Raw genomic sequence first — 25822 nt, forward strand, 5'->3', positions numbered from 1 at the left:
ATTCATTTTTCTACTTACTATATGCATAGATTGTATTATTACAAAGTACAGTAAGTATGGATTGAGAGTAGTTTTAAAATGTGGTTTCGCGGCGAGCTTCAAATTTAATCTAGTAAAATGATTCTTCCCGGTTTCGATCGGAACATCTTTCTTCCACCTTGGTTCGTTGGTAGCCCCGGCGAGAAACCGCGGCAAGATAAAAATAATAAATCATCCTGTGTGTACGAGAAACGGAGGCGACGCACATGCATTGCCGAATTCGGTATATCGCGAGTCGATACGGAAATGGGGCTGGCCGAGAAAAGGGGAGCCGTGCGAAACGTCCCGAGAGGGAGAGCAAGAATCTCTTGCTTTTATCGAGACTTCCGTCAAAAAAGTCTATCTAAAAAAATACGTAGTTCAAAAAGTTTATATTAATACAACGCACGAGTCTATAAACGAAATTGTACGATATTTTATAAGTATGTGTGTTAATCATCACTCGATTTATTCATTACCAAAGATCATAATTAGGATTCCAAACTAATCCATAAAAAAACATCCCCAATGGATCTGTACGTTTCGCGTTATTACACAGGTTGCAGCGGCACGTATCCATAACGTGTATGTACGTAAACGCATACTCAGCAGCCTGATGGAAGCGTGCGATTCGAACGGGGTGCAGAGGGAGAGGGTGCGAGAAGGAGTGGGATTCGGTATCTCGAACAGCGCGCGCCGATTAATAACGAGCAGTCGTTACGAGAGATAAGGAAGTGCTGCGTCTCTCCCTCTCTTATTTCTCTCGTTTCGCACGGGGACCGGGAAAGAACCGGGTCGTAGTGCGAAGACTCGCGTGTGGGTGTAACTACCCCGGCGTTCGTTCACGTTTTTTGAAAGTGTGCTGCCACGAAAGGTGTACAGCCAAGCGAGATCGTCGATAGCGTAAATTTTTAGGATCGTTAAGTAGGAAAATATCGAGACTTTGTAACGATCGCATTTTTCCTTCAGAATGTATCTTCTGTATAATTTGATTGTAAACTCAATATGAATACTCGTGTGTGATTATAAGTAAATTCTTTCTGTAAATTCAATAGATGTCTGACTTATTACGTCCTTTTCTACTTGTTCGCTTAGAAAACCGAAGAGAAGGGCTGCCTTACTGGCTACTAATTTAACATTTTAATTATTAATTATCTAATTCCGTCGAATAGTGAATTCGGATTTTAATTAAGTTTTAGTGCACGGATGCGGCATGGAATTTTCGCAGAAGTTTCAATAAAAAAAGGGAGTCCTGCATATTGAATCACGAATGATCCACGGATTCCTTTTCTAGGGGAGATACGAAACAGAGGTAGAGGTAAACAGCGGCGGATACAATGACGAGATAGGGTTGCCGCGCCATTACCTCGACGACGACGACGACAACGAACACGACACGTAGACAACCGACGTCGCGTCGCGTCGCGCACTTTGTCAACTTTGTATATCAATCAACCCGGGCGGTAATGTTCCCGGTACATGCCGAACAGTCGATAAAGGACATCGATGCATGAAGCAGAGGAGCCGATGAGCCGAGTTACCGAGATAAACCTCCGGCCAAGTCTACCACCACGCCAGGCCCCGGCACGCATCGCTGCCATCCTTTTTGATTTTCTTCTCCTCTTTTTTTCAGATTGATAACGAGTAACGATTCCGGTCGCGTAATGGAGAACCGATATGAGAAATTATTGGAACTACGTTTACGATGGATTGCGTCCACGAAAATCAGTGAACGAAATTCTACTAAAAATACGAGAGAAATAATTTATACTTACACGCATACTGTGGATCTTTATGCAAAATATAACATTCGCGACGTCGATATAAAAAATGAAAATTAGACTGGGATTTCTTTTATTATTCAGGACTGTATGTGTTATACAATATTTTCAATGTTCTGCACGTTATATGCATTCTCTATAAATGTATAAAAGTCTAATTACAGCTAATAAGTGCACGAACAGCATGTATGTACGCGGGCGATTCATGGAAACGTATCTGAAACTGTGAAACTAGTTTGCGAAACTAATTGTGAACAGGTTTGGAAAATCATCGCCTGACTAGTCCAGTCAAAAAGCTTGCGATCATCGAGAGAACGGATAAAACTCGTGCCTCGCGGAACGCCTCCCCCAAATCGCGTTCCACCCTTGAGCCAGGTGGCAGGGGGTGGGTGGTGTGCACGAAAAGCCGTCGACCCGCTCCGACGTTTCCAACCACGAACGGCGCGCAAAAACCGGGCAATTATCGGGCACCGAGCGATAAGACAGCCATCTCTGGGCACCCTCGTTGCCGCGACCATAAATAAACCCGGCCACCGAAATCCAACCGTGGCGCGAATTCGGATCGTTTTAAAATTACAGTTGGAGCAGTTAGGAAAGGCGAACTCGCCGCGTCCAATCAGATAGATAGGCCCACCGCAAGCGGATGAAGATAACGAATCCGCGCGAGGAGATCGATCGAACTCGTTCGAGCTTTGCACACCCACCGAAACTTTTCTCCGGGGATGACGACCGAACCACACTCTCTCTCTCTCTTTCTCTCTTCCCCTTGCGCCCTGGGTTCGTGTTAGCCAGGGAGGGTTGCTTCGGTTCGGCTCGGAGGAGAAGCTTATCGCGAAGCGCACGCGGTCGCCACCGCCAGTCACCACGGCCCGCGGAATTCCGAGGAATTCCAGGGGGTGGAGGAACCGGCAAGGCCACGGAGACGGGCCCCACGAACCCTGCTGTTATATCGTCGTTCGACAGACGCGGATTCTCCGATTGCGCGATGAATTTCTTTCTCATGGAAACGTTTCGGGACAGATGGGCGTTAGTGCCGAAGGGTTGATAACGGAGTGTTATTGAAATACGTCTTGGGGTGTTTGATCGATGACGGAATTTTTGGGGGCGAGTCAATGATTGATTGCGATTACGTATTTCTTATATACAACCTATCATATAATCAATTTGTATATATATATACAATCTATTATACCAAAACCAACGATATGATTACTCTATGATTGATTCAATTCTGAAGAAACCAAGAGAGAACTCGCCATCGGTCACGCAGAGATTCTTTCTCAGAGCTAACGATCAATGTCGTAACGTCGAAGATTCTCGCCTCGAAGGCTTTTCATAATGCACCGTGGCAAGCGGCGGAGTCCGGTTATCGGTCGCGGATCGATCCACGAACGAGTTCACAGTGGATTTTCAGGGCGTTTCGTGGCCGCTTCACGAGGGTAGTCGATCCCGAAGATCACCGAGCTCCGGAGGGGAACCACAGAGAGACTGGACAAGAGAGGAGGAGGAAGAGAAGGCGGAGAGGGCCCGGAGGCGGTGTAGAGATCGAGACGATGAGGCACCAGGTGCATCGAGTGAGACCGGACTAGCCTCGTGTGCACCGACGATGCAACGCAGATACCCCTGCATCCTTTTCTGATCTTTCTCACTTTTTTATCGCCTTTATTGTTTCCTTAGTAGAGAATTCTATACACTATGATTTTATAAAATTTAGTACAATTTAATACAATCTACTTTGCGAAGGAAGTCCGTAAAATTAAATAATTTAATTTCACTTTCCAACGCGCTATCGTAGATCTTCATAATAAGGGGAGGAACAAACAACATACTGAAGAATAATGTTAATCGTTATAGATGCTGATTTAATGCATTTATAAGAAAATGGAATTAACAAAAATTACAAATCAATGATGCAAGAAGTCATACATGTCATATATTTCATAAAAACGTGCGATCTTATTATATGAATGGTCAAAATCTTGAGAAAACGACGATATATATTCCAGTTTAAGTCAGAAAGGAGAATAAGTGCAACACGGAACGATCGATAAACTTTCTATGGCGCGGCGCGTATCCCGATAGCGCGTGTGGTGCTTGCCATGGGGTGAGGCCGAAGCTCAGGGCGCGGGCCCGATTAACACGTTGTTTGTATAGGGGAATGTATAATAACAGGTTGCGCCGTTGGCATAGGTAACCATTTGTATCTGTAGGAGGGCATCTCGGGTTCTCATCCCGCGGAAGGATAAGAGCCGGACCGGATCGAGGAGAGGAGGGAGAGATCGGAACGGGACGAAACCGTTCGGCGAAGGTGGAAGATGCTACGGGAAAGGAACGTGTGTGAAGGCAGATCAAAAAGATGAAACAATATTCGGAGCATGTAATTTAGAAGTGGTGAAAATCAATTGTAGGTTGTAGTAGTATTTCAAGAGGAATAATAATTAATACACGGATCTGTACGATGTTCTCAAAAAATCATGAAAAAATTTTCGTTATCAATGCAATACACTGTATTTTTATAATATATAATGTCTCAATTAAAATCTCTAATTGTTGAATGGTCCATTTTTGAGTTATGACGTTATTTACTACTTCCTATCGGTGCTGATTCTTAATAAGATTGGATCATGCACGCGGAACACAGGTTTGGTATAAGATCGGGAATGGACAGGTTCAGGGTGAGGCAGATCGGTCCGCAAGAAGGCCTTCCACGTCAGGCTTTTATGATTTGTTTACTCGGATCGCCCTCGATGGCAAACCCGCCCATCGTGGCAGGCCAGTTCCCGAGACCCGAACTCTGACCCCTGGCTAATTGTTGTTGGCTCTAGATCAGTCGATAGCGACTCGCGAGATTCCGACGTCGTCGTAGCCGTTTAATAATTCTCAAGTCGATACAATTGATTCTTGAATTAATAAGTACGCTTAATAAGAAGCAGGACAATTAGATAAGAAGAAAGTGAACGTTTTGGAAGGGAATTTTCTAAAGAAAAAGAAGACGCGAAGGGAAATATACGAAAACGAGATAGGGTGTATAGATCCGCGTTATCGGCCACATCCGAGAGGAAGGGAGAGAGAGAGAGAGAGAGAGAGAGAGACGTATCTAGCAAGCCTCGATTCCTCTCTCCACCCCATCTGGCCGTTTCCGATATTAAAAATATCAGCCGGTAGATAGCCGAGCGGCTATCGACGCTCGAGCACTCGAAGGAACTTCCATTAAAAATAGCTATCTCTATCTGAAGCCGGTACTACAACAACACCGTGGGCCCATGCCAGACGCTCTCTCTCTGTCTCTTCCGCGTGCTCAATGCAACTATCTCTCTCTCTCTCTCTCTTCCTCGTTCGGCTATCGTTTCAGAGCGGTGGTGGCTGCTTTCGCGGAGAAACGGACACGGAGAACGTGCACGAGCATAAAAACCGGGCTTTCTCAGGAGATACGGGATCTTATCGCGGGCAAATGTTTGGAGCCGCGCGTTATCAGTCCGGTTTATCGGGACTCAACCATCCCCCTTCGCCCTTCTGCACCCCGTCCGCCTCGTGGGCTCGTTTCGGTCCTAGTTTTAATTGCCGTTTCTCTGGAAGAGGCCTCTGGAAAAGGTTGCCGCTCCGATTTCGCAAAAGGCCACCTCTTTTCGTAAGACTCGCGGCGAGGGATGAAACGAATTGAGGAAATGGAGAGATTCAGTGAACCAGTGACCTATTTTGTTTCTCGAAAACAAACTGATGACTACTGAACGACAACGAGAGATTGTCTTGATCGTTCACTGTCGTTTCTACACGAATCATATTGTACCCAATGATTTATAAAGCTGTCTCTTTCCTCCGGCGGGCATAATTAATTTCGCAGCAATAGAGGTTTAAAGCGAACAGGGGGATCGAGGAGGAAAAGCGAGCCCCGTAGCGAGGATTTCATAAATAAAGATACAACCGGATCGCAAATAAACTTACAAAGTATTGGAAGGAGCCCGTTGGCTGTCGGTGCCCCAGCCATAATCTCGATGGTGACGAGGTGGAGACGGAGGATGAGGGAAGCGGGTAAAGAACCGAGGTAGAGCCAGGTTAACCAGGGATCGATGGATCGATCCATCGATGGGTCCACGTCCATCGGTAACACGCCTCTGTCGATCGCCTCATGGCTCGTGGACTTCATGCGAGTGGATCGGACGAAGACGGCGGAAGGAACGACGGCGAAAACGATACAACCAGACCGGGGTAGATAGAGAGAGAAACGGAGGGTGGAGAGGAGAAGAGAGAACCCCGAGGGGCCCCTCGTTGCACAATTATCTCATTTACCGATCGGACCCTCCCACGTGTTAATTTGCTTGTTGGTTAACCCGGCGTCCCTCTTATCGTTTATTTCGTTCTTGCCTTTCGTGGAACCCTTCCCTCGTCCTCCTCTCGTACACCCGCCTTCCTCGGCTCGTTCTCTCTCCATCTCGGCCTTCCCTTGTCCTCGAAATCGCGGCACCGATCGCCACTCGCGCGTCTGCTCTGCTCGCTTCGAGATCGACCACTGCTCCGTTTCGCGCGACCAAACGATTCCCTGTGAAACTATCTTCCGATCGAGAGAAAGTTCGCCAAGAAACGATTTAAAAAAAAAGGAAGCACATAAATTCAAGCTAGAAATTGAAAGCTTGTACGCGAGTCTCGCGGGTTTCATGAAAGAATTCTGTACGATGTTTGAATAGAGCTAATCAACTCGGTTGACCTACCTCATTTATTATCAATGAGATAAAACCGAGTTTTCGAAGATTAGACGTCAGCACAGATCTGCACGATAATCGTGTCTATTTTGATTAGAAAAGTTGAAGAAGAACGAACACAAACAGATGAATATTGGGACAAAGTCCGGACGTAGATAACGAGTTCGCTCGATATCGATCAATGACCAGAGATCGATTTGGATTTGGCCGGGGGAGGTACTTACCACTAATCATTGTCTAGACAATTTATCAGGCTTATCGTAACTGGACAATAAGATCGCTATTCCGAGATCGCCAGACGATAAGTCGGAGCCAACGATCGCTGAAACGATGAAAGATTATATCATTAAAGATCCGCGTAATCGCATCTTGTATCTCGTCTGAACGATCTCGAGGACGATCCGACCGAATATATCCGTGAGTACTATGACGATTTTCATTTGAGAAGAACGCTCCACGTTGGACCGTTACACGTTTCCTTGATATTCCAAGGATTAAGAAACAGATTTCCAAGTTTTCTTCCTCAAATTTCCCTAAAATGCTTTTGAATATTCAGGTAGTTCAACGGGGGGGATCGAGAGCTTTATTAATTAGCATAAAACTACAGGGAATAAGAATAATCTCTCTTATACATGTATTTGTGCAAACTGTAAGATTAAGAATTAAAGCTTTTAAATATCTAGAACCGTAATTATTTCTTATTACAAACCACCTATTTAGGAAAGTATGACCGGAGGAAGGAAACGCGTAATGTTAACCGACGCGTAAGTTCAAATTCGGAGAACAGAAGAAAAAAGCGAGCGAGCGGAAAGCTGGAGGCGAGGACGGAAAGAGAGCCACAGCGGACGACAACGGGCGACACAGGGAGGAAGTGACGTCACGGCAAAGTAACGAGGCTCGCTTAGGCCGCGATAAGCTGGTAATCGCATGATCTTAATGAACTCCTCCCATTAACGCTCCGAGGCCGCGACCAGCAACGTTCGACGAAACCCCCTACTTTTTCCTTTTCTCCACGTTCGCCTCGTGCTTTTGATCACTCCCTCGATCGCGAGATCACTGTTCATACAATAAGTAGGAGATATCTGTCGTGAAATAATAATCAAGAGAAGCCAGATGAAATCTCTTGATTTTCCAAGGATAAATTAATAAAAATATTTTAATCGTGAACGTTGGCAATATTTCTAGATATAAATCGCTTATTAATATCTTGTTAAGGTGTTATAGTAGGTAAGTTCGTTATTTCAAGCTGCAAGTGTCACGTTCGGCAGCGGTGAATGCGAACACAATTGAGTGGGAAATTTCGAAGTGTACACGAGATAACATTGTTAGGAAAATACAGCGATAGCCCCGTGTTTTATGGACGCGATGTTAATATACGCAGTGTCGTAAAAATATGAGATCGCTCGGATACAAAGTCAGCAGTGTACGAATGAAATATACATAAACATAATGCAAATGACACGATTTGAGGGTGGGAGGTTTAAATCCACTGAATACTTACTCGTTAAGGAATGGGTTGCTTCCGCCCTCAACTGGCTGGCCCTTCGTTGCCTCCACAGTAATATACTCATCGCTGGTCTTATTCAGCTTCAATCACAGTCGACATGCTTGAATTTTCACTCGATTATTACCGACGAACAGAACAATAAGTCCGAATTCGCGAGCGAGTTTAACATTCTGCCTTCGCCGACTACCGGTCACGCACTGTGTCTCATTCAATTCTTTCGCAGAACACACGCGATATTTTCGGGTGACTCAACTCTCCCGACCCGCGCGTTCTCGAAAACGCTCTCTCGATTTTCAAGGCGACCGAATAGATCCGATCGCGTTCGGAGATCCGGTGCGATTGCCATCCACTGTCACGTTATCGGCACGAGGCTCGTCAACGGCGTTATCTCCGCTCGATCACGATCGCTGAAACTGATTGCGATTCGGTTTTATCGCGTACCATCGATCCCCATCGCAAACATTAATCGTATCTCTGTGTTCGCGCTGTTTACTCTGCATGCACGCGATTTTTTTCGGTCCGTTCGATGTTTGGTTAAGGATGGAATAAGGTTACACAGGGATTATAAAATGATTGCCGGAGAATTCATTTTTTCGAATAAAACTTCTTTCGTGTAAAATTTCCTCTTTTTCTCTGGTGATGATAAATCTTATTAAAATTAGAATTTCAGTTTAATTATAGAAATCAAAGAATAAATTATGAGATAACTATCTGAAGTAATTCAAGTCTGTTTCTGTCGATCGATCATTTAAAAATCGAACAGTCATCGAGTACGCTCGTAACGCAGGGAAACAACAAATTCAGTAGAACCCGTAAAGCCAGCATAGCCAGATTATCCGCAGATCGATTCGATTCCTTCGTGCGAACAATTAATCCTAGTCAATATCTTCCGGCACCGCGTCACGTTGGATCAGAATGTCAGGGAACCCGTGCGCCGACCAACACTATTTCAAGAGCGAGGGAGAGAGGAGGGAAGGCTGGTAGGTGACCGGTAGGCCGATTGTCGTGGTTGCAACTGCTGGAGCTACAAGCGAGCGGAAATAAACGAGCCGCGCGGATAATCCGCGTATCGCGGCTTCACCGCGCGCTCTGCTCCGACAGCTCCGACTCTCTTATCGGCCGCTCGCTGCCCGATAAGCCGGCACGATCGTCATCTTATCGATCGCGCACACGCGCAACGCGTGGCACTGCCCGGAAAACCGGCGAGCTAATTGCGCGCGAGCGAACGACAATTAGGAGGGCCACGGGTCCGAGCGAAATTTTCGTCACGCCCGGACCGATAACGTCTCTGACACCTGGACCACGATAAGAGTAATTGAATGCGGACAAGCGGGCAACGGCCGAGTCGCTTTGACGATCAAACGACGCGACGCACAGGCTTTTCCCGACCCTATAGATTCCAAATGACGAGGGTGCGAAATTAAGGGTGATTACGCAGAATGCATAGCAAAATTGGATAGTTACTTTTTCACTACAACTATTTCACTTAAAAACGCTTTTCATATGTATTAAAAACTCGCGTTTTAACAGTTTTACTCAAGTTTCTCTCTAACCGCACTCGAACGCGTACAAAAATTCCAGCAAAAGCGCCTCTTGAGTTTCAACCAACGGGACAGTCCGCGAACCCGCAAAGCTCCCAGACTCGGAGCTAGCCGACAATCGTCCGGTTTTAGGCTCTTCAACGCGACCGCGTTGAGAGAGGAGACACGATTCGATGACGCGCAAAGCTTCTTCCGGGAGCGAACTGTTGAAAAGCCCGGGGCTAAGACGAAACCGCAGACGAGAGGAGGCTAGATGTTCGCCGTTGCAGGGAACCGCTATCACTGGTTTCCAAGCGGCACTGAGGCCCATGGCAATGGCTACCTGTTATCAACTTCTCCTCTCTCTTTCTCGGCCGTTTCCGTCCTCAGCTGCCACCCTTTCTCTCCCTCTCTCTCTCTCCCTCTCTTTCTGTTTTTCTACTTCTCGAACGCGATAATGCCTCCTGACTGGCAAACATTCTACTTTTCCCTTTTCGCTTTCCGATTTCAACCTGCCGCTTTCTGCGGAACGACGTGAATCGACCCTTGACTAAGATTAAACCCTTGCGTGGTCCTACGTTCTACGATTTCCACGAAACGTACAAAAGCTCGCGGACTATAATAATTAATAGAAATTATTTTAATATTTAACAGATTCTATAAAATTCTCTCTATATTCTTACACCAGTAAACGAATTCATTAGTGTCCTCTCTCATGCTCGAAAGTGTCGCGTCACCGAACAACTAGTCCATTGTATCCTACGCTGGTATCAATGTACTCGATTCTGAATTATATACACGCGTCTCGGTCGAGCAAAGAAATACATAAAGCATTTACATTACTCCTTTCAATCCTAAAATATGTAATATTAATGTATTTTGAAAAATTGTGCACTGGTCTATATCGTTTGCCTAAATCGTTTCCAATTCACGCCAGATACAAAGGATTGTAGATCGACGCTCATTGTCAGACTTCGGGGCACCAGAACAACTCATGTCACTGGCATTACGAAGCTCGAACTTCGCCGATAGCGCAGCCTGATAAACGGATAACGATAACACTGGTCCTGATACTCGTAATACGCCGCAACGGGGCTCCGTGACTAATGCCGATAACGATAACGACGATCGTAAGACACGTAGCGAACACCCCCACTCTGTATCTAATAACCGTGCATACCATTACCTTGCACTGCGTACTTCCACTCTCTGTCTTTGCAAGTCATTTTGTAATATCGGGCAAACTGATAAATTCGCATGAAAAATCGTTAGCAAGCGATAAGATCAAATCAGTAATAAAAATCAGTCAACATTGATAAATAGAATTCATGATTTCGCGATTCGATTAAAGATCTTAATACTACATAATATGTGGTTTGACAAGCTGACACGTTCTTAACAAAGATATCTCTTGTCAAATATGTAATTCGTAAGATCCGTGAATACCGTGATATACATTCATACATATAACACCTGGTGTTTACTTTTGATTATTTTTAAATTGAAATTGATTCATTATACACGTTTCTCTTCGGTATTATTGTATAAATTGAACGTACCCCCGCGTAAAGTGATTTATTAAACAAGTAAAAGGCAAGTGATTCAACGCTGCGAATCTATAATTTCGTCAGGCACTTTGATCGGCTATTTAATTATGTCCCCATTTGTCCCTTGAAACGACGCTAATGACTCGCGTCCTTTTCACGCTTTTCCGCGTCGCGTCGTGAGCGCATTTATCACTTCGGATTTTCACCTAGATCGACACGGCGGCGCAGCACCACGTTACGCAACTACGTACCGTTCGAGCCTAGCGTTGCGAAATTGCGGGACAATTATCGTTCGCGCGATCGCTAATTACCTGCCAATAAATTATCGTCGAGCATGGTTTGTGCTCGAGTTCGACGCCGCTACGGTGGCCCAGGAACCAGTCGAACCTTCCGACCATCGGTTTCCCTTTCGTCCTTTTTAATTAGACACGCCGCGAATGATTTACGACACCGTAGACCGTCCCGGTCACTTTTGACTACCAGCTAATTGCCTTTTTAAATGTACTGCTAACACAGCAGACGGATAGTTTCTTCAGGGAAACTTGGCAGATTGTGCCATTATTTTAACCTGCCCGGAAGTTTTGTTAGTCAAATGATGGACTGCGAATTGAGCCATCAATCGTGCGCAATGACCATTTATGATTCGTAATGAAAAGGTACATTTAATTGCCCGTGTAAAATTCGAAATTTATCGACGATCCCTTTCTATAATTTCCTCGAGACTGCTGCAGAATCGTCAAGCCTTTAAAAAAAAGATGCAACTTGGGAATCGTTCCGAGTATCAACGTCGACGAGACAGTACCAACGATCAATTAATTCTTTCTTGAATCATCGACGAAAGACAAAGATTGCCAAGCAAATGAGAACGTCGTTTCTCATTACTTCAAGAAGCAGTTGGTCGGTGGTACTTAACGTCTGACAAAGATCGTGGCTGGCGCCCGCGTAGATAATGCACGCGATTCAGCAGATCACGGGGCCGTTTCTGAAACAGAATCGTTCAGCGCGATGTGCACGAAAAAACGACGAGACAAGAGATTCCGCGTAATCAGGCCTCGGGGATACGCGTACGAACAAGTTGGGGCGGATGGATCATCGATGACGGTGATGTCGGTGACCGTTTACTGGTTCAGAGCGAAACAGCACGAGAGGAAGAGAGCTCCCTGGCGCCGCGTTATCTTATTCGTTAAGATCCTACGGGCGAGGAGCGGGGGAGGAAACAGATCCAACAGTGGTCTCACTGTCTCGCAAGGTTCGTCTCTTGTTCCTCGCCTGCTCGCTAGGCCGAGGCTCCCGGGGGAGAAAATCCAGGAACGGCTTCTCGAGTCTAGACGACGCGAGAGATAGCCCCCTCTTTGGGCTGCTGCTCTCTCGTTTCTTCTTAGGTTTGCCTCTCCCTCGTCCCTCCGATCTCTCATATCCTTTTATCTCTGTACTCGCTCGCTACGCTCATCTGTCCGTGGAGATGGACAGGGATAGCGTAGCCATCTCCTCTCCAGCCACGGTTTCCATTCGTGAAAGTGTGGATAATTCCAGGCAACGGGACTGCAGGTTTTCTTCTTATAGTATAGAGATGGACTTCGATTTCTGATACATTTACAGATAAAGAAAATCTAAGACCTAGTCTAGACTGTCAGATTGTAAAATCAGTGAGAAACATAAAAGCTAGCATAAAAATCTGCTGTCTAATAATAAGCGAAGACTCTAAAAATCGCAATCTCGAATCTTTGTAAATGATTTAAATATCTCCGAGAATATTCAATGACGCCTGTAACAGCCCTGACGACTAATAAAGTCATCGCTGTAACAACGTTTCGGGGTCAATTATGCGAACATATCAGAGACACCCGAAGCGGCGAGGGGCTGCAGCGGCCGCTTCGTCATCGTCGTGCCGTGCCCGGGGGTGCAACCTAGGACGGTGAAAAAGAGCCGGACACTTTTTATCGTGGCCCGTGCAATTATGATTAGCTTTCCCGGTGGAGGTGGCCGCGCAGCGTTTGCAGCCGCGGCGATTAGACCAGACGGAGGAAGAGAGACCGAGTACGCCTCGTCAAAACCTCCCCGCGGAACAAATGGTCGCACGAGTCACCCCCGTTTGAGCTCGCGGAGCAGCCACCCGCCCGCCCTCTCTTTCCGTTCCCATCTGAGGCGGGAGAGCTTCTGCTCGTCCTGCTTCAGATAGAACGGCCAGAGAGAGGGAGGACCGTGGAGGGTGGCGTGAGATTACGCAAATGAGAAATGACCATCAGGCTATCGGAGAACTTCGGTGCCACCCGGGTGCTCTCGGCGTTTTGCGACATCTGTGCGACCGAGGATATACACGCTATCGCGGAGGCTGCTCCGCGTCTCTTTTTTAATTTTTTTTTTTTCGAAACAGCACGAGAGGAAGAGAGCTCCCTGGCGCCGCGTTATCTTATTCGTTAAGATCCTACGGGCGAGGAGCGGGGGAGGAAACAGATCCAACAGTGGTCTCACTGTCTCGCAAGGTTCGTCTCTTGTTCCTCGCCTGCTCGCTAGGCCGAGGCTCCCGGGGGAGAAAATCCAGGAACGGCTTCTCGAGTCTAGACGACGCGAGAGATAGCCCCCTCTTTGGGCTGCTGCTCTCTCGTTTCTTCTTAGGTTTGCCTCTCCCTCGTCCCTCCGATCTCTCATATCCTTTTATCTCTGTACTCGCTCGCTACGCTCATCTGTCCGTGGAGATGGACAGGGATAGCGTAGCCATCTCCTCTCCAGCCACGGTTTCCATTCGTGAAAGTGTGGATAATTCCAGGCAACGGGACTGCAGGTTTTCTTCTTATAGTATAGAGATGGACTTCGATTTCTGATACATTTACAGATAAAGAAAATCTAAGACCTAGTCTAGACTGTCAGATTGTAAAATCAGTGAGAAACATAAAAGCTAGCATAAAAATCTGCTGTCTAATAATAAGCGAAGACTCTAAAAATCGCAATCTCGAATCTTTGTAAATGATTTAAATATCTCCGAGAATATTCAATGACGCCTGTAACAGCCCTGACGACTAATAAAGTCATCGCTGTAACAACGTTTCGGGGTCAATTATGCGAACATATCAGAGACACCCGAAGCGGCGAGGGGCTGCAGCGGCCGCTTCGTCATCGTCGTGCCGTGCCCGGGGGTGCAACCTAGGACGGTGAAAAAGAGCCGGACACTTTTTATCGTGGCCCGTGCAATTATGATTAGCTTTCCCGGTGGAGGTGGCCGCGCAGCGTTTGCAGCCGCGGCGATTAGACCAGACGGAGGAAGAGAGACCGAGTACGCCTCGTCAAAACCTCCCCGCGGAACAAATGGTCGCACGAGTCACCCCCGTTTGAGCTCGCGGAGCAGCCACCCGCCCGCCCTCTCTTTCCGTTCCCATCTGAGGCGGGAGAGCTTCTGCTCGTCCTGCTTCAGATAGAACGGCCAGAGAGAGGGAGGACCGTGGAGGGTGGCGTGAGATTACGCAAATGAGAAATGACCATCAGGCTATCGGAGAACTTCGGTGCCACCCGGGTGCTCTCGGCGTTTTGCGACATCTGTGCGACCGAGGATATACACGCTATCGCGGAGGCTGCTCCGCGTCTCTTTTTTAATTTTTTTTTTTTTTTTAATGCGAAAAACGTAACTGCATACGGATGCACGCAACGTCTAGGGTGGCTTCTGTTTCCTACGGAACGAACTGCGGAGGATTAAATACCAGTGTCATTGAGAAACAGCAGAGAAAATTTTTTACGAAAATCGTGACAATGGATGATTACTAGACCTGATTTTTATGAAGGTTAAAACATTTATGGTATTAGCTTAAAAATTGTAGTACTAATATTCCTCAATTTAATCAGAACAACCACATTTTATTGGTGCAAGTAATGGTGCATTTATTAAATAATTATTTCCGACCTATCGTTGTTCTATATTACATAAATTCTTATTTTAATTTTAAAAATTTATGTGTCAAGGATTTGTTATTATTAATAAAGATTTTGTGCATTTTATTTAATGTAAATGCATTCGATATGCTATCGCTGCCAATTATTGGTAGTTTCACCTCACTCGGTGGCCAGAAAAGAAACGTGCTTTTTGCGATGGTCACGTCTGAGGTTTTTGCGTTGCAATCGTTAAATATCAGAATAGCATTGTCGTAGCCCTCGTCGTCTTCTTACCCGTTCCGTCGAAAGACTTTGACAAATCGTCGATCAACCCCCGAGAAATCGCTGCCAGCTATCTCGGCGAAGACTCTTCGGTGGTAGTCCCGTTCAACTGGCCAAGTGATCAGAATCTGGCAATCCATCCTTTCCAGGACCTCTGTTTCGCTTCCGTTCGTGCCCGTCTGTTTCCACCATTAATTTCGACCACGACAATGTCGCTTGATAGTTTCCGGTCGTACAAATGCGCTTCCACCATTTTTGTAAGGATATATTCTGACTCCGATCTGGTCTTGTAGTTGTTCAATATTAGAATGTGAAACTTTATGGAAAATAAAACGTGTGATGTCAATTTATAAAATGAAATCTAGATAGAAATTTGTTTTACCCTTTAAAAATAATAATGTACATTTCAATTTTTATTTTGTGTCTCAGATATTGAATTTTTTATAGCTACAATTTTTCTGTAAATGTTTACGTATTATTTCATTAAAAGTTGTTCGGTGCAACACTGGCAATAAAATGTGTAAGATTGCAATCATTCAAATATTCGGAGGATAAAATTTCAATTCGCAGAGAGTAGTCTTAATTTAATAAATTAAAATGTGAGATTTTTACGGATAATATAAAAACTAGAACCATTTCCTTTGAAATCACTTTCGTAGTACGTCGACGCGTGATCCGCGTACATTTGTTGGATCGCGGCGACCTCCGGGGCCAGGCCTCGATCGTCGATCTTTTACTCGGCCTTGGCATTTGCGAATAAATGGATCCACTGTCCGTCAGAAGTGGAAGGACTCCCGACGAACGGGCAAGGCCCGAAACGTGGAAAAGAAGTAGAAGAAGAGAGAAAGAAAGAAGTCGACGAGACGGCGAAAGGAGGGTTTCCGCGTGATAAGATAAGAGCGGCGCCGTTATCAGCGGCGTTTCGCGATATCGGGGCCGCCTTTAACACGAAACGGACTGCAGAAGGAGCTCGGGAAGAGGCGTGTAATTGTCCTCCACGGGTACTCGACGACGCAGCGTGAAATGTTGGCCTTTTTCCTCCTTCGGACATCGACTCACCATTAAGCCATTAACGCGAAGCAGAACACGCCATTTACGGATACAGTTACTATTTGCGACTCGATCGGAAGTTGCGAAACATGCTGACTCCTTTTTTTTGTAATACGAAGATAGAAAAACATGTTTGGCTGAGCTGTCGCGTAGTATTTAGAATAACTGCGTTCGGTTTTTCAATGGCGTCAGATTAGTCTATCTTTCCCATCTGTCTGCAAAATCCCAGGAATTTATTTCTCGAAAGGGAAATTTCCACGGAGGGAAATCGTTGGAAAAGTGACCGGAAATCCGAGTGAAGAGTGATCTAGCACCGGTCGATCGTGTCAGGAGGTCGACGAGGGGCAGAGTTCATCCCTCACCGTATGTTTATACGCTGGACACGTGTCGACCCTTTGTGACGACAGGTGAGTGGCGAAACCCTCTCTACGTCGAAAGTCCGATAGATGGATGATTTCAAACGGTCACGCAAATGAATTGCCCTCGGAATTTATCGCGAGCGTTTTGCGCCCGAAGCAATTGTGACGTACTTGTTTCTCTTATCAATCATGAACTACGAGTACGATTTCTCAACCTGGACGTTTGAAAAAATACTGTTTTTAATTCATAAATGTTAAGACTAGAGCTTTGTTTTCGTTTCTGAAACACGTGGCCATCGTTTGCAACGACAGGTGGCAAACGTTCCTGCTTACGTAACAACCGGTTAAGTGCCGTACGCGAACAATCCATTAAGCCCGCACGTGGTGCTTCCGGTTTGTGGAAACCAAGACGTTCCTGTTTCCTCGAAAGGATACACGGTTCCTTCTTGAAACACGTGACAGGACGTCTCCGCTGTCAACGAGATCTCGAAATCATTCTAGAGCTAGTGTTACAAGCTAAGACTACCGATATAAGATCGTTCCGGTGATAGAGCTTCGAAAACGACACTTGACAACGTTCGTAGAAAGATACGTAACCCTTTGGGAAAAAACGCGATCATTGAACAGAAATTAAGGCTCTGACACAAGACTATCAAGCAATTTGATTGTAACAAAACTATCAGACGAAACAAGAAAAAGATTCTGAACTGACAGATTCTCATTTCTGAGAGTGAATTCTATTTCAAGATTCGCTATCGATTCGAGACACAAAATCCGAGAAAGATTGAACCTCTCCGATCTTCTGGGGTAAAAGAAATTATCCTATTACTCCGAGATTGACACAATAATTTCCGATGTCAAGGAAATCCATCAATCGATTAACCAGCTACAGACTCGATCATCCCCTAAGAAGTTTCATTCGACCAGTTTCAGTTTAATAAAAAAAAAAAAAGGAGGAAACGGAGGCGTCTGCTCTTTAAACGAACTGTCGAACTCGTGTCGGGCCGTTGGCGCGCGGAATGGTAACAGGGATGGTGGGTTTAATCGCAAATTGACTCGTCGTCGCCAATAAAAATTCAATAACGGGCTGCCCACCGCTGGTTATTGTCGAAAAGTTCGGACCAGGCCACTTTTCCCTTCACCCCTAAACTTCTCTCTCTCTCTCTCTCTTTCTGCCATAATTCCATCCTTCTTTCATTCTCTGTACACTAGTTCGTTCTCTCTTTTTTTTTTGGACGAACCGTTTGCTAACATAAGCTCGAAAAATATCCGATGCTATCTGGCACCGTGAATTGGCTGCTGACGCTCCGCTCGTGCGGAGACTCTGTTTCGTTTCCCACCGCTCCTCGCAACATTTTCATTGCCACCGCCACAGATTTTACATCACACTTTTCAAGTTTCTGTTTTAATAAAATTCATGCAACGCGTAAGCTTGCGAGTATGAATGGATAATATAATTCGTTTAAAACCTGGAATTAAGACAAGAGTTGTTTCTGACAATTGAATCGAACAAATCGAATTGTCTTTAGTATTACATTAAGGGAAACATGCAATCTGTAATTCCTTATAAACAGACTGACAATTTTCATGGAACGACATTGAATCGAAATTCATTTGAACAAGAAGAGGAACGAACGGACTCGGATGAAACATCAGTGCGATGCATTGTTTACCGAAAATCGTGTGGGAACAATCGATTGAGAAATCCGTACAAAGTGCGAAGATACCAAACGTTCATGTGATAATGCACACGGGCCGAAGTTTATAATGCTATAAAATATAGGCGCGGGACAGCCGCCGGAGAACGCGGATAACGATTCGCTGAAAGCGTCGTTAATTTGCGGACGCGTTTACAAGAGACGATTTACAAGCTCTGCCGGCGGACGCGGACTTAGGTCTTGCCGCGATGATATTTGCGGCAACGTTTCCACGGGAATCGTAAATATACTCCGCCTCCTCTCCACCTCTGATCGAGGTGCCACGTATCCAGAAGATTAATTAAAAGACAATGCATCCATCTTCTGATTTTTTTCAATTCATTCAGACTGACAGAAATTTCTAAAGAAAAATTTTTCTACTATTGGTTCTTAAAACAAGGACAGTGAAAGATTGCACAATCTCTTATAGCAATTTTAATCTCTTAAATGGTACCATGAGTTAAATTTCGCCATAGTATGCATCAAATAGTATGAAATTACCCCACATAATATTTCAGGATTGAGGAATTAAAAAAGAATTGTTTTCCTGTTTTCACAGTTAATTTTTAAAACTCGCAGATCCACGCAAAAAGTTCTGAGACGAATTTTTTCGCAGAATAATTTTTTCAACGATTCTGAGGCCCGACCTGGCGCGGCAATGCGACATGTAGGCCCGAATCCTTGTAAATCACTTCTCGCGCCGGTTGCACGGCCTGATATTTATCTCGCAGAAACCGAGAGAAGCTTATTAGACTCGGATCCATGTACCCTTAACAGACGTTCCTTATCTCGGGTGTCGACGCCTCACGCGGAAAAGGTTAACGTCGGGACAAACGTTAACCTCCGATTTACGTTCCTGCTCTTTTCGCCAGGCCGCTCGCTCGCTTAGGTATTTATCGGGGCTACAGCCACAGCCGATCAAACGCCTATACCCGTGCGCGCGCGCGCGCGCAATTAGATTCGACCGAAAAGTGCAGGCTTCCTTGCGAAACGGGATTCCTCTTTTTCTATAGAGACTCGATTCACTGATTTTCTTCCTTCTTATAATAGACTGGATGGATATTAACCAGATTGTAACAGACATTATATGAACATGTTATAGTTGAAATTATATAAACGTTATTTAAACTGTTTTAAATTGTCACATACTTTTTAGAAGAATATCGTTAAGTGGTCAAGTCGTTAATTGAACAAAAATGAAACGAAACATTTCTTTGTAATTTATATTCATTCGCATCGACGTTTCCATCCGACGTACGAGGTTCGCGCGGAGGAACAGGAAAGCGATCGCGGAGCGGTTCGCGTCAGGAGCGAGGAAAGTAAAAAGAGACCGTCTAAAAATACACGGGTCGACCGACTCTAGGTGGGAATGATTCGGTATCTCGGACGACGTCACGGGGGTCTGAAATATGAGAGATACGATGGACCTCGCCCCCATACCATCCCGTTCCCTCGATGGTGCATTAGCGCTAATCTCCGCTCTTTAGTCCTCTCTTTATCTTTTCTGCCCTCGTCCTCCGCCGCTTCCCTTCCTTCCACCACCCGCCGTCACACCTCGTCCCGTTCCTCTCGCCCCGGCATCCGATCCGCCCCCGCCCCTTCGCGCTATCTTCGTCCTCCTTCGTTCTTCTTCTCTTCGTTCCGAACATGGTCGCTCGCATGACGTGAAAGAAGAGAGTGACGAGGAGAAAGAAAAAAAATGCTTGTTGTGTACCCCGGGACCCACCTCGGGACACCTTTATCGGAGCCATCTAATCGCTACGATCCGTTATTTGGTGGCCACGTCCCAACCGTGTCCCGGACACGGGCCCGGGGGCCTCAAAGTTTTGACACTCGGAATCTCATTAGCGATCGTGAAATTCCCTTCGAACCGAGGGATTACCGACCCCCGGAAGAGAGACAGTGACAGAGACATTCTGGTGCAAGCGGAGTTAAGAAAGCCAGTAGTGACGTAGCCACGAACGAATTCCACGGGTTCTACACGTGGATCCGTACCCGACGTGTCCCGGTTAATTATATTATACAGCTGGATGAAACGAGCCGGGGTAACTGCTTGTTTCATCGCTCGCTCGGCCAGCTTTAATGAATCGTTCCGCAGCTTTTACGCATCTCGTCTTGGGCGACCGATCTTTTTTTCGTGGTTTATTGGAATTAGTTTTCTAACCCGGTTCACATGATTCAAACGCTTATCGTGTTAAACAGTAACTTATAAAATATATGAAAATTTAACATAATTTGGACTTATAATTTGAAGATCTCGTCTGAGTAGAAAGAAATACTAAGGAATTTGTTTGAAATTCGATGAATTCTGGAACCGCGCTCGAACCCGGAAACTGTGAAACATTATCGAGTTCGGATCTTCGGCATCTGGGTTCCGCGAATCACTGGTAACTACTAGCTGAAAGTAGAGAGTGCCGATATCACACGTCGTAGGACACCGCAGTTTCATTCAAATGCTCAGATAACCGCCGCAGGCGTAATGGCGGCAAGTTCGCCGCGTGTCTGTTCCTTCGCGAGGCGACGACTCCAACCCCCAAGAATCAATGAATCCGAACGCGATAATGCCAACTTCTGCCAACAGCTTCTCCCGCTCGACTAATCTGTCGGGGCTGATACCCTTTTCGAACGCGGTTGCCTAGTTCCCAGTAGAAGAACCAACCGCACCCTTTCGACGTCGATCTAGCGAAGATAAACAGTTTCTTGTTTGCGTCGTTCTAAACCGAGGACCCTAACGCCGCACGGCTTTTAATCGAATGATACAGCGCTTTCGCCATAGAATGTGCCAATAATTTTCAGAATAACCAGAGAAAAATTATTGTTTATCTGAAACTGCGTAAACTAAGAATATCTGTACTTTTTACACCAATGCAACGTAAAAACGTGATCGACAAGGAATGCTTCCGCGCTTGACGGATCTGACAACAGTATTAGGGCGTTTTAGGCTCGGGGTTGGATTAGGAGGAAAGTTTCGGAGATTCTTAGTCTTTAGAAAGATCCCCAAGTAACGGTTAAAAATTTTTTAGAAATGAACGCGCCTCCGAATCCAGGTTGGGAAACTCGTTTAGCAAATAGACTTCCTACTGTTCCATAGAGAGATCCACGAGTCGATATTTCCAATTACTCAATTTTTATCTGGCCTGTCCGCGGACGGATCCATCACCGAATCCGGCGCGCGAAAATCCGAGAAACCATCGGCAAGATGTCAGAAGAGGATCGGCAGACGAGAGACGGATCCCCGCGGTCCAGCGCAAATAAACTAAAGGGAAAAGTTTCGCGGCTGATAAACGGGAAAGGAGAAGAAGGGGTGGAGAGGTCAGAGAAACGGCGTTTGGCTTCGACGTGCGCTAGATACACGATACGTCATTACACCTAGGGGTCCGCACCGGCCGCTAGAGTAACGCGAGTCGGCAAAAGGGAAAGGAGAAGGAGGGTAACGAAAAGAGAGAGAGAGAGAGAGAGAGAAAGAGAGAGTTTGACAGATCTTCATAAAGGCACACACAACTGTGCCGCGGCGATAAGGGAATCGGGAGCAGGCATCTCGCCTCCCTCCTCTCGCACCCCGTGTTCCTCCACCCACGTTAGCGGGTTGCCAGCCCCCGCAGTCCACCCTCGGGCACGGGCACTCAGTCAGTGCGCTGCTATCATTTTTCCACACGAGTGGGCGGCGGCGTCGGTGGTTCCTGGGTGGTACTACGCTTCTCTCCCCCGGTTCTCCTGCTTGTTCCTCTTTCAACCCCTCGCACCGGTGTTCCCTCTCTCCCTCTCTTTCTTCATCTGTCCCTTTCCTTCGTTGCTTCAATCCGGACCGGTGGTTCTCGTTGCAACCAACGTCTTCGAGTTTCGCGAGACGTGACACGCTCGGTCTTTGTGGTTCGACGCGTCTTGCGGCGAGAGACGAGGGCATTTTCAGAGTTAAAGTTAAAAGAGATCCCTTCTCAAAAATTCTCCGAGGGACGAACGTATCACCGATGAAACCCGGTAGATAAATCAGATCCTCGGTTTTGGCGTGCGATGCCTGATTGCTGAATCACGCAAGGGTACTGATTTCAGCTTGCCCCATTGCATTTTTGGCTTTGGAACTATTTTCCAAGATTAATGGTGAGTTTCTTAGACTACAGCGTTATCCCTATTCTCCTGATGTATTCCGAGATTCTGAATTTCGAAAAGGGGCGAACACGCGATATTATGCAGCCTTCACTGGCTATTACGCGATTATTCCACATGTGTTAGATTTCGTCTATGAATGCTCATACGAATACTGAATAACGCGAAATTAATAAATTAACACACTTAAGATCACGGGACGAGTGTCGATTAAAGATAAACCGTTCGAATCAGTTCCACACGCCTTCCTTTCCGTCTTTCTATTTTCCGGCCGGTTATATTTCGCTATTATTTTCATCATACTCGCGGGAAAGCCGCTGATAAATCGAACATATCGGCCCCCGTCCCGTGCGCACCCCTGCGCACCGTACACCTCGCACGTTCTCTATGGCGTTACAAATCGCTCCGACTGTCTGGCCGGTGTTCGCTTCTGGCCGATGATCGAGTGCGCCTGCACCAGAAGGATTCCTGCTCTATGGTGATAAGGGACCAAGCGATTTCTTAAGGCGGATTCCCTTGAAACCCGGTGAAGAACGAGCCGCTGTCCTGTCCGGGGCTTTTTCCAGCCCCCGAGGCCACTTCTCATTTCCGCCACCGAGTCGTCCGACACCTCCCCGACCTACCCTTATTGTTTTTTCGATCCAATCAATCTCGATCATGATTTATCAGACGTTAAATGACTTAACGAGACACATGATTATTTTTGTTAATTATTCTCGATCTTTGTTCATTTTTATACAAACAGAATTCTACTCACTTGTACTTCGTATAGTAGTTTAGAGACAGAGAACTATGTGGAGAGCATTGACTTACCTAAAACAAAAAAGGAAAGAACTCGGTTAATACTATACATATTTAATGGATACTTATGAAAATTATAGACATTCCAGCCCTTTCATATTTCTACATATTATACTACATAAACCTCCATTTATATAAAATACGATCATTTCCAAAATACGGCGAGTATAAACTATTTCTCCCTAAATTATCAAGCCATGACAACTAAATTGCGATCCATGACCATTTTAAAACGTTCACCCGACTACACGCTACCTAATAACAGCCTGTCGAACGAAATTGGCCCAAACGTCTCTAATTATCCACGAAACGATTCGCGTGGACCACCCCGAGACTGCAGCCAAGGATATCTTTGATAAATCACGGCATCACCGGTGGCCTGAGAAGGATAAGGACGTTCTCGAATAAGAAGAACCAGACGTGTGCTCGAAGTTCGCACGTGCCCCGCATCTTGGATTCGAGTCACGCGTGGTATCGGAAATTAGAGCCGCGTCAAGTCGAGCGAATCCATCCGCCACCCCCGGCAGCTAGGGAACACCGGACTCTAATGTTACCGGAATATCGTCTTAACGTCGAAAAGGTGAACCCTCGTCCAATCATCTCGTGGTTACGCAATCCAGATCGCTTTTCTCGTTCATACAGATACCGCAAGTGTTATCCTGTAAGGTACACCATCCTTTCCTGGTGGAGGGAAGCATTTCCTGCGAAGTTCTTCAGGGAAACTAGATGCTCTCATCGAATTTCCAATTGATTTTAAAGAAGTGCATGATGTTACATCATTAGGAATAAATTGTATAAGTAATGTTAGATCAGTTTATGCTAAGCACCACTACAAATGCTAAGAGCAATTTTAGACGGTGGAACTTGGGTTGTTCTAACTACCCTCTGCAATCTCCTTCGGTTTCATCCCTTTCAATCGTTGCCAGTTCAGTCCTTCAAAGAGACTAATTTTTGCTTACTCGTTCGCACACACCGTCAGATAAATCGGCCGAGTACATTCTCCCTCGGATCTCATTCCCACTGCAGCACCGAGTTCTCCACCGTGTTCCGTCCCCATCCCCGCGCGTCGAGAGGGATCTCGACACAAAGTCGACGGTGAGATAATTCTAAAAACGGCAACGGCAACGGTAACGAGGGGAGAGACCGGCGAGCGTAAAGAAAAGAAGGGAAGAGAGCAGAGAGGAGATAGATCGAACTCGTCTCGTAGAAACAGAAAAAGCTGCTGGCGTCGGCTGGATGGATTTCTCTTAGCCGCGAATCGACAATAATTGTCTGAACGAGGCGACGGCGCGCGGCGGTCGTCGAGCCGGCCCCCTTTTTTCGCGCTCGCGGACGCGCGTTCCGAGATGAAAAGAGAGACGCGACTGCGGGATGGATACACAGAGGGTTCGCGTTTCGAGCGGAACGCGAAAGACAAAGGAGCATCATCCCCGTTCGTCGAATCGCACGCCCCGGAGTCGGCGAGCATGGCGTATCTACATCCCTTGGCACTGCCTATTCAGGAACTCCCCTTACACGCTCGCCACTCGAGCCAAAGGCCCGGACCACGATTATTGCCGATACATACGTATACGTCCACTCCACGCGTTTCTCTCTTTCTCTCCGCGAGCTTTTCATTTTCCTTCGCTTCGGCTTCGCTACCTCTGGCCAGAGATTAGCTCCATCGAGCCTCCCACCCACCGCCGTCACGAATCGCAGCCTGTCTCTCTTTTCTCGGGTTCTATGGATCCATTCCGATGGCGACTGAACCGAGAACCCAGCCAGAGAATCACGGAGGGAAAAACCGCGAAGATCGATTGGTTTCGAGGATCCTTTTCTGGAGAAGATGAATTTGCGCTACCTCTACTGAAAGGGTCCACGAGAATCGGAGCTGATGGCTGCCCTCGTATCTCGTTGAAATTAATGACTACTTCAGATTCATAACTATCATATTTTACACTGATGAATAGCTTCGGTAGAAAAAAGCAAACCGATCAATTTACAGCCGTTTAATAAAATATCATCTCCGATGGAAGGACGAAGGAGGAATAAATTCCAATAAGAAATGGGAATCGGAGGTAGGCAAGAAACTGAAAGGTTCCCGGTCTGACTGGGAGCCGTCATTTCCATCGTCGGCAAAAACGGGACAAGGAAACGCGGCCGGTGTTCTCCAGCGCGCTGGAACAGAAGGCCGGCCGCGTGGAAAAAAAACTCCTGGGGATCTGAATACAATCGTGAGACATTAAAGCCGAGTATGCAACATCCGCGAGTACGCGCGCGATCGCACGGGCCGTTGGCCGCGTGTGCGTGGGTGCGCGTATCATGATACAGATAAGCGCGGGGTGAGACCATTTAAGGGCATCCAACGTGCCACCAAAAACGGATACGGATACAGGTAGCGTGTGCTGGCACCGCGCACCGCGGGGAAAGCCTTCCTGGTGAAATCGTAAATCTCCTTCTCTCTCACGTGGTAATGGTCGGAGTTCTTTCCTCGGTCCCACTGGGAAACCAGGTTTCCACTCGGGCTTCGTGGCTATGCCGTTTTCTATCTGTTCATTATGTTTGATTAATACTTCGAGTATCACACCTCCCGATTGTAGGAAAAATATAATTTATATT

The 25822-nt window shown here is 46.3% G+C and overlaps 1 protein-coding gene across 3 annotated transcripts in view; it reads right to left on the reverse strand.

Annotated features, from left to right (window-relative positions):
* The window catches only part of ush (Zinc finger protein ush), a 144497-nt gene that overhangs the window by 35072 nt on the left and 83603 nt on the right, over positions 1-25822 (reverse strand). The window contains exon 1 of one of the 3 annotated variants that reach the window (XM_026812788.1): positions 7998-8186. The exons of 1 other annotated variant lie outside the window; for it this stretch is intronic. In XM_026812788.1, coding sequence (XP_026668589.1) covers positions 7998-8067 — 70 coding nt within the window. In that variant the 5' untranslated portion in view covers positions 8068-8186. Of the gene's footprint in view, positions 1-7997; positions 8187-25822 lie in introns of those variants that run through there. One more of the 3 variants, XM_026812790.1, reaches the window with a different exon arrangement.

Source organism: Ceratina calcarata, unplaced genomic scaffold, assembly GCF_001652005.2.
Source record: "Ceratina calcarata isolate Rehan_Ccalc_2016 unplaced genomic scaffold, ASM165200v1 scaffold297.2, whole genome shotgun sequence".
In the NCBI taxonomy this organism is placed as follows: domain Eukaryota; kingdom Metazoa; phylum Arthropoda; class Insecta; order Hymenoptera; family Apidae; genus Ceratina; species Ceratina calcarata.